This window comes from Crocodylus porosus, unplaced genomic scaffold, assembly GCF_001723895.1.
Source record: "Crocodylus porosus isolate Cpor-Errol unplaced genomic scaffold, CroPor_comp1, whole genome shotgun sequence".
Taxonomy (NCBI): domain Eukaryota; kingdom Metazoa; phylum Chordata; order Crocodylia; family Crocodylidae; genus Crocodylus; species Crocodylus porosus.
This window is the reverse complement of record NW_017728886.1, coordinates 92204531-92214048: the sequence shown is the minus strand read 5'-3', so window position 1 is coordinate 92214048 and position 9518 is coordinate 92204531. Positions and strand designations below refer to the sequence as shown.

The following is a 9518-nucleotide window of genomic DNA, read 5'->3' as shown; positions in this document are numbered from 1 at the left end:
TTTCTAGTTAAGAGACTTCTTTTCATAAGAGAGAGCAGCATGGTTACAAATGTTGTGTATTTAGTCTGAGACATAACTGGTCAGTTTTGTGCCCCAGGGCAATGATGGCGCCTGGGGCAGCGGCCACAGCCAGGCTGTTGACAGCAGCAGCTGCTATTGTTGCTCACTCCCTAAGTTGACACCCAGGGCTGGTGGCCCAGTTGCCCCCCACCCCCAGTACTGCTTTTAGTACTTTCTCAACAGTGTACAAGGACTGACACACTAACGGATTGTACAATAAATCTGAAATAAATTCACAGCTTCAATACTGCAACAGCTGCATTCCTGAGAAGCTGTGGTCTAACACCTATGGTTCCATGAAGCATACTGTTTAGGTCATTTATAATGCTTTGGGAATGATGAATATAAACCTTTGCACACTGAATCATGAGGAAACACAACTGATTCTTCAGGTAATTTTGGTTTGAGACCATTACATCTGAAATTTAACAAAATAATCATTTAAATCATTCATTTTCAAAATCTGATCTGCAATTCACTCTCAGAGTCAACTGAACTAGTTTTCAGCGCCATAATACACATTTTGTGGCATTTTTCATCACCCCTGCTTCAGTGCATTAGCAGGGTCACTGTGCAAGGCACCAAACTGCTCATACAAGCTTTTGGAAAAACTGATATTTTGTTTTAATGGGAAAAAGGCTAAAAAATCCAGATTAGTCTAAAAAGGATATTACTTTAAAATAAAGAAAAGACTTTTTGTTATTGTCACAAAGAATTTTCTCATACACCTTCAGTAGTTTGTGGCTCAAAACAGCAAAACTTCAGATGAAGATTCCTACAATCTAATTCTTTCTATATTATGAGGTGCTATAACGAGAAACTCTACATTTTGTTTATTCAGAAAAGTCATGGTAGGTTTCTTGCACTCTTTATGAGTTCTCCATAGACTTCTGTTGGATTGCATCAAAAAGAAATGTTACTCAACAGCAACACCAGAGCAGTGTAAGGCAAGAGTGGAGGTTTAATGTACATGAGAATCAAGTCTGTGTACTCCACACAGAGCACAGGATGATTCTTTTTTGCTCCAGATCTCAATGCAGAAGGATAGAGATTAAAATCCCAAAAGTTCTTTCTTGCTTTAACGTTGCAGCATATTTATTTTGGGAAAGCTTGCCAGTCAGAATTCAACCTGGAAAATCATCAGAGTTAGAGGGGGAAACATTAGAGCAGCTCTGATATTCAACTATGATGATTTGTGGTCAGAAAAGACATAATGCTTTTTGCTCTGAGTATGCTCTCTAGCTCGTATAGCCCAGCACAATTATAATTATTTTCCAGTCTGGTGTGAGGTTCTTAACCTACAAATACAAATATGAGCCAATTAGTCATGAACCAATTAATTGTCCATTTTCAGCATCATGATGTTGTTAGCAAAGGGTGAAGTATGATAAATTAGGTTGTAATAACTTATCATTACTACAACTGGGTTGTAGTAATGATAAATTATTACAACCTAATTTATCATACTTCATAAGGTTATGGTCTTGTTAAGGGGCATGAGACATTTGATTTAGGTGTCAAATCTCCAGGTAGATCATAAGCATATTCTGAAGTCAACTCAGTTTAGCTAATGTATGTCATATAATGGGTGCTAGTAAAATGATCTATTTAATTTCTCCAGTCACATAAATGGGTCAAAGTTGCAAACAGTTATACCCTATTAAGCTGGAGTGGTTGGATAGCTCACTGATTTTAATAACTACTGTTTCTTCTTCCCTTTATCTGTCAAAATTTAATAAAATATGGTGTCAAGCAAAACATAAAACATAACAAAACATAGTATCAAGCAAAAATAAAACAAACAGGCAATAAAAAAATCTAAGACAGAGATTGGACAAGGCAACTAACCATCTCTTGAGAGAAGAAGGGATTATTATGCTTCTCACTGGTATACCTATAACAGTCTCTGAGCATCACTGACTTTCTGATTATCAGTGGTAGGTTAAGATTTATTGGAGCCCTGGGGAAAGAGAAAATTGGAGGCTCCCCACACCCCAGCAGGGACTCCAGCGTGGGGAGGGCTCCCTTCCCCTCCTGGTGCTGCCCTGCTGAGGGTGGAGCAGGCCTCCATGCCTTGTGGGTGAGGCTGGGTGGACCCGGCCAAGCTGGGAGAGGGGTGGCACATGCCTGCCTCTCCTCCCTGCTCTCCGCCCCTGCTCTCCCCCATGACCAGTGTGGAGCCAAGTGGAGCAAGGGAGGATGCAGGCTGCCCACTACTGGTGATGCATAGGGGATGCATGCGGGTGCACGTGCACTCCCTGAGATTGGCCATGCACCCCCTGGAAGTGCCAGCCACAAAACCAGAAGTACACTTCTAGTTTCGCTGCTGGCTCAGCAATTGGCCACTGGGGGACCCCCCCCATTGGCAATCTGCCCCCCCTCACTCGGGAGGCACCAGTCATCCATGCTGCCTGCTGTGGGCTCAGGGTTCTCCACCCTGCTACCTTTGCCCTTCGGCCTCACACTGGCTGTGCATCCCCTGCCTGCCCAGCAGCAGGAGGCACAATTCACCACCCCCACTGCTGCCTGGCAGGCAGGGGGCATGAGGCAAGTGCAGGGCTCCCAAAGCAAAGGTAGCAGAGTGGAGAACCCCAAACTCACAGCAAGCAGCCCATATCCATCCCACATACAAATTGGGGGGGGCACATGCCCCCCATGTCTCCCCCTGGGGGTGCATGCGTTGTCTGACAGCCACGCCCCTCCCCCCCAGATGAGCTGCCCATAGCTCTGTCCTGCTCCCTGCCCTGGCCCTGGGTCCCATGCACCGTCTTGGCTGGGCAGCACCCCCCAGCCCCTGCCTGACTCCCTCCCTCACTCTGCAGCCTAGGAGCCTCAATCTGCACCCCCTTGCCCCTTCCTCCCCATAGACTTACCTACAGGAAGCTGGTCTCCATGCTGCCCAGTTGCATTCCTGGCCATGCACATGGCAGCCCCAAGCAGGACCCCTTGCAGGCTGCAATGCTGCCTACCTGCAAGGGGAAGTTCACTGTTTCCTGAGGGAACCCAGGCATCCAGGGGCTCCTGATTGGCAGGGGCCCCTGGGCCCAGGCCCATGTGTTAATCCACCTATACTGATTATTCACTTTTTCCTCCCTCAAAACAATTTCTCACCATGGCCTTTTCAGCTGCTGTGGCAGATCTGCTACCTGGGTTCTGAGTTTGCCACTCCTCATGTATTTCAATATTAGTGAAGGAAGTGGTACACAGGTCTTGATCTTCAAAAGCAGAGATTCAAGGTTTGATTCTTAGGCCTGGCTGAGCTGTGCTCAAACAGGACCTCCTGAAAAAGGATTTGTCTCTCTCATGCTCAGGAAGGGCCTCACCAGTTTTTCACCATCACCTACATGCATCTGCCCGTCAATAGGTTGCATGTTAATAGTTTGTTTGTCCTAATTCTAAATGTTGTGACCAATGCAGCACTGATCATTTTTCTCAGGGGACCCTTCCATGTGTTTACAGTTCCTCAGTTTGGAAACACTGTCTCCATACTGACTGCATATTTAAGGTATGCATTTTTTATTCCACAATAGCACGTCACGTTCATAAAGCATGACTGTGATACCACAATTCTGAAAACCTGAGAAATGTACATATTATGGCATGAGTCCCAGAGAATCCATCTAGTTGGTGTCAACAGTTACCTCAGCCCCAGCATGTGTTATTAAATCATCTACCCACTGTGGTCAATTATACTTAGAAGCAATTATACTTAGAAGCAATTATGCTAAGGAGAGAGCAATACAAGAAATGATGCTTAAGAGAGAGAGAGACGCAAGTATATGGCTTTTGCCATCTGTCAGTAACATTTCTGTAAAATAAAACAAAGTTTAATGTTATTCAGGGCGAGTTTGACCTTCAGCTGGTCTTCACAAAGCCTGAGCATTTTGATTGTGTATACGTACTCCAGGACGTATCTATATTTACAGACCACTGAAGCTACTGCAGCTCTCAAACATTTGTGTAGTTCAGCATTTTGGTATTATGCATGTAAGGATCTGGGCTTAAAGCACAACAGTGAAAGAAGGAACAGGAACACTGAAACTGTCCAAATGCTATGTTGATAACAAACCAGATCCAACCGTGATGATTGTGAACACAACTCCACAAGTCAATGAAGTTCCACCAAGGATGAATTTGCCCTGCTAGGATAAAATGCATCCTCCACAAAATAAATTATTTTTAATAAACAGTACACACAATGCCATAACAAAGTGATTTTATTGACATTCCTCTATAGTGATATGATTGAATAGAAAGCGCAGCCTGAGTATCATGTGACATTTTTCTGTCAATAGAAGCAAAATCAGTCTAACCATGAGGACCTTTCCTGCCATTGACTTGTATGATGTATTTAACAAAACCATAATAGACATTTCTGTTAGATAAATTGGAAGCTGCAGGGAATTCGGCCTAGGATACAATATTTACTATACCTAATATCTACTACCTACAGGCATCTGTTTGTCTACAAGAACAAAGGGACTACATGACTCACTAGATAGAAAGTAACAAGCTGATCTTTTGGACCTTGTGATAACTGGAAAACCTATCCCAGATTTGTAGTATATTTCAGTCAATTTTTAAATAACGAACACTGAGGTACAGCAAGAATAATAAAAAAAGCACCGCATTAGTTGTAGAAAGGTCTGTTGGTCTGCATTTGACTGAAAGTGTTTAATCTTTACTGGGAAGCTCTGTTCATGTTGCTATGAACACAGGGTGAATATTCATGATATCAAAACTATTCCAAAGCCAAACTCCTCCTACTGGACCTCCATCTCCTTTTTAGGATTAATATTTGGGATGAATTTAATTCTTGTACACACATAGGTGTGTGTGCATGCGCACAAGTATGTTTGAGTGTGTATATATATTTTTACTAATTTCTAAAACTGTTTTATTTTCCAAATTTTGCTCTACCCTGTTTTGTTTTTTTTGCTATTTGGGATTTCAGTCTCCAACTTTTTTTGAGTTGAAGCCATGGAATAAGCCATCAAATATTTGGTGAAACCTGAATTGCCTTTCCCTGCCCCCAGAAAGAAACTAAAAAAAGCAGCACAGGTTTCAGATTAAGTTGCAAACTCAAAATTTAGGTTACAATTCACTAGAAGATTCATGGGCACTAGAGCAAACTGGGAAAAAAATGTCAATGCTATAGCTGCACAAAATTCAGTTTCCCTGAAATATGAGGTCTAGCTTGGTCCACTTCCTTTCAGCTTTATGGTGCTTTTGGACTCCAGAACATAAAATGTCAGTCTCAGAGGTCTAAACAGAAGACTATTGTGAACCTTTGCATATTGAAACTAATAAATAAGGAAATATTTTACCTAATGCAGTCAGTGAGATATACTTATATTCATACTGGATCAAATACAGTATAGCTTACTCCATTGGCAGACCTGATGAAGTCAACAGGACCACTTGAGTGTGGAGGGTGAAAGATTTAGCTTAAGACATTTTTTTTCCTGAACATTTATTCATGCTTTGAGTTCTAGCATCTCACCAGAATTTCAGAAACAAATGAATTGATCATCACCACCACCATCATAACCACTACTACCAACAACAACCACAACATCAAGAAAACCAAACCCAGAATTCTTGAAGCCAATCAACTAGTGGTAATGTTTGATTAGCTCCTTCCAAGATTGTCATTCACAAAACCTGTCAGTTTTTTCTATTTTTCTTCTCTTGCATTCTAAGATCTATTGACATGGTTATCACATCTTTGTATGATGATCCAACATAATGATAAAGGAACTGTGAAGCAGGGAATTAAATGGGTTGTGATTTTTAGTGTGTATTATTCATTTGCTTCACAGTAACACGCTGTGTTGAAAACCTTGCAGTTTTTTTCTGTGGAAAGGCAGAGGAACAAGCTTACAGTGATCATTATTTTTACAATGAGCATACAGACCTGGAGAGAGAACAGAAAAGTCTCTGAGTTATAGCTAAGTAGGAGAATTTGAATTGAAGGAGAATAAGGGAAGATACATCACTATGTATATGTGGTAAAAAAAATCAACAAATAGTGAAGACAAAATGAATGGACAGTTTCTGTTAAGAAATGTAAACTAAATTCAAACCCTGATATCCCAGATATGTCAATAACTTTCATACACTGCAGATGACAAGGGTGTCAGGGGGAGAGAATAGAGGCAGGATGATAGGAAGGGCAAACAGATAAAGTATGTTTTCTTTCTCTCCGTGTTAATGATTTGGTAACTGGAGTAGCAAAACCCTGACTAGAAAGATTACGAAGAAATGCAGATTTAACTGTTTTCCTCTTATGTTGTTTTTGATCCAAAACTATGTAGGATGTTGGTACTCTCTTGCCACCAGAGTTGTCAGAAATCAGCCTTTAAAAAAAAAAATTTCCATGCTGTACACTTGTCAGAGGCATTTTGTTGGAAAATAGATGGCCATGCCATACATTTACTGAAACAGGAACATACAAGTAGCTAGAAATGGTGGCTGCCAAATGTGAGGATGCCTACAATCTACACTACCTGCTTGTATATTGCCAATATCAGAACCTGATATAAAGGAGAAACTCAGGATTCCTTCTTGTTTCAGTTTGGGTCTAGATGCCGTCTCCGAAATACAAATATCTTTTAGTATGCTACAAAAAATAGTTTGATTTCTTTACCAAAATATAGCTTTTAAATATTTAAAAAAATCCTAACTATACAGTATTCTAAAGATTGGGATCTTTTCCCTGTTTGTATTAGTGAGACAGTTTTTGATGTACTGTTTCCTTTGGCCAAACTGGGAGCAACCAGTTGGATACATCTCTTTGTTTTCTTTTATTATTGGAAGACACCCAGCATTGAATATAATGCAGATTACTTTGTAAAGATGTTATCAGGGATAAAATAGGATCCTTATACAAGTAACTGGGCTCCATGGCTCAGTATACATGGTGCTCCTGCTGAATGAGGTGGTGTTTGCACGTTGAAGTGTAGGCTATGACTATCCTGTTGTATCTCACTCTCATTCCAATGTAATGAATGCTCTCATGAAGAAGTGGGTTCCCGAACAATTTGTAAGGGCTGAGAGTTGTTGGCACAGGGCTTGCGTTTACTGTGCCTGCCACAATAAGGCCCTGGGCTCTATATGTTCTACCATCTTACAAATAATAAGCAAGAATGGGTGTTAGGAAATAAATACTTACTAAGCATGTACAATCACATACTACAATGACTGGAATATTAGAAAAATAATGAATGGACTACTCTACATCTCCCTTGTATGCTATGAACCCAGCATGTAATATTACTGTTTAGAAGCCTCCCTTGCCTGTTGCTTTTAAGCTATATACTGACTTCAAAAATCAAAGGGGAAAAAACATTAAAAAATAACAGAATGCTGTTATGCACACATTGATGGAATTATTATAATTTTGATCAGTCAAACTGTATGGGGAGGCTGGGCCTGACTACACTCTCTAAGTGCAAAGTTGATGAAAAGATAATGTGTTTGGTGTTGAATTAGTCTGCAGATTTGACAGTGTTCTGACGTTCAGCTATAAAACAACTAGCATAATAAAAGACACACAAAAAAATATGGTATTTGACTACCAGCTATTTCATGTGAGCTGCTGGCAGATATTAAGCTGGTAGTGTGATACAAAATAAAGGGCCACTTTCCTTTTCCCAGTCAAGACAAACACTTTCAATCCATGATTAGTTTTGGAAAACAAGGGCAGCAAGGGTTAAAAGTAGGACACAATCATTGTTGTGAGGTTGATACGAAAGCCCCAGAATTACTGTCAAAGCAAGCCTGCTGTCTTATGCCTTGCCTTTGCAGCTGAATGACGAAGCCCACAAAACTAATGACCAAGATGTTTGAACTGGGTACCAAAAAAGAGTCAGGTCTTTAATTGGGCTGGACGTGACATAACAGGACCAATGGCTTCACTCCAAGAGGAACTGCTACAAATATATAACCAAAAGTGAGATACAATCTCCTTTATTCCTGACAACCACCATCATTCTCTGCAGCTTCGTTTTTAATGGAACCTTGGCAAAACCCTTCTGTGCATATCCAGTTCTGAGTTTATGGAGGTTTGCATTCAAAAACAAAAGGAAAAAAGAAAAGGAAAAAACAAATATATAAGCAAACATACGTTAACCCTGCTCAATGAGAAATAAATGGCTTCTGACAATAGGTGATGGGATTGTCTAGATTTTTCATTTGTGAGGGAGGGTTTTAAACATCATATAACAAAGAATCAGTAAACAGAACCCAAAGATATCAATAAGATTAGAACATTCTTCTTACTTCCCTTCTCCTTGTCGTGTACAATATTTAGATAAGGGAACCTTGTCCTTTATGCTACATAGTGAGACATCCTTTTAGAGCGTGCACAAATTTGTGCTTCTGGTACGGTAAACATTATGATAGAGATGCCCCTCCCAATATCTCTGAAGTGCAAGTTCTTTCTTGTACTGGCAAGTAACAATCATAGCAATTGCTGGAATACTTTGCATTGCTTTACAGGTTTTTGTTTTCGAGTGTCTTATCTGCACCATATGACTGGAGCAGTTCCAGCTGATATGATGTGGATCATGAGTTCATGTATAAAAATTTCAGTTTTGCTCAGAGGTGTCTTTCAGATGGACAGGAAAAACCAAGCATGGATGAAAGAAAAATTTGACCAGCTCCCCAGTACTGGATTCAACTGTTAGAAAGTAAGATGACTGTGGCTTTGTTTAGAAGATATGGGCATATAAAAGCTTGGAATGCTTGATGAGGGTTTTTTTTAATTTTTTAATCAACGTAGATGAAAGTAAACATTTATTAACATTTGGTCAAGTGTAGCATAACTTGCATTCGTATTTTCATTGTTAATAATGGAGGTATGTGGAGATATACAGAAACCTTGAGACAGTTGTTTTCTATTGCATACAGGCTAGCAGTCCATTTGAAACTGAGGATGAAAGCATGAAGGTTAGATCTGAGAGGGAGGCAGTTCTTCATGCACAGCTTTTGTCAATCTTGATTTTGGTTTTCAAAAATAAAAATCATGGGAAGTCAAGACCATATGATGGTGGAGAAGGAAGGTGACATCAGCTAGGAAAACACCCGATGTGCCTAAATCCCCTCACTCAAGTCCAAAGGTGCTAGTTTCTTCAACAGCTGTCAAGAGCTTTTCATACAGCATAGAGTAAGATGGGTAGGGTGGAAGATCCAAGCGGTTGAAACACGTGTGCGCCCTGCAAATGGAAAAATACAATGTGTAAGTTTAACTTAACAAATACATAGATGAGAGACTTGCTGACTGATGTTGATTTAGGTCCTTAGACAAGTAAAGAGGATAAAGCTGAATATCAAAATAAAAAGAAGTAAGATAGAATCAAATTGATAGACCCAGCATATTTCAAATGACATGTACACCAAACAGAACATACATATACATAGATAAACCAAGCATTAACTTGGTTTCATCCTGTTTT

The 9518-nt window shown here is 40.2% G+C and overlaps 1 protein-coding gene across 1 annotated transcript in view; it reads right to left on the bottom strand.

Moving 5' to 3' along the window:
* Positions 1 to 4259: 4259 nt before the first annotated feature.
* Positions 4260 to 9518, bottom strand: part of HECW1 (HECT, C2 and WW domain containing E3 ubiquitin protein ligase 1) — a 298561-nt gene continuing 293302 nt past the window's right edge. The window contains exon 28 of the mRNA XM_019539214.1: positions 4260 to 9278. Within this exon, the coding sequence (XP_019394759.1) occupies positions 9167 to 9278 (112 nt within the window). The 3' untranslated portion in view covers positions 4260 to 9166. The remainder of the gene's footprint in view (positions 9279 to 9518) is intronic.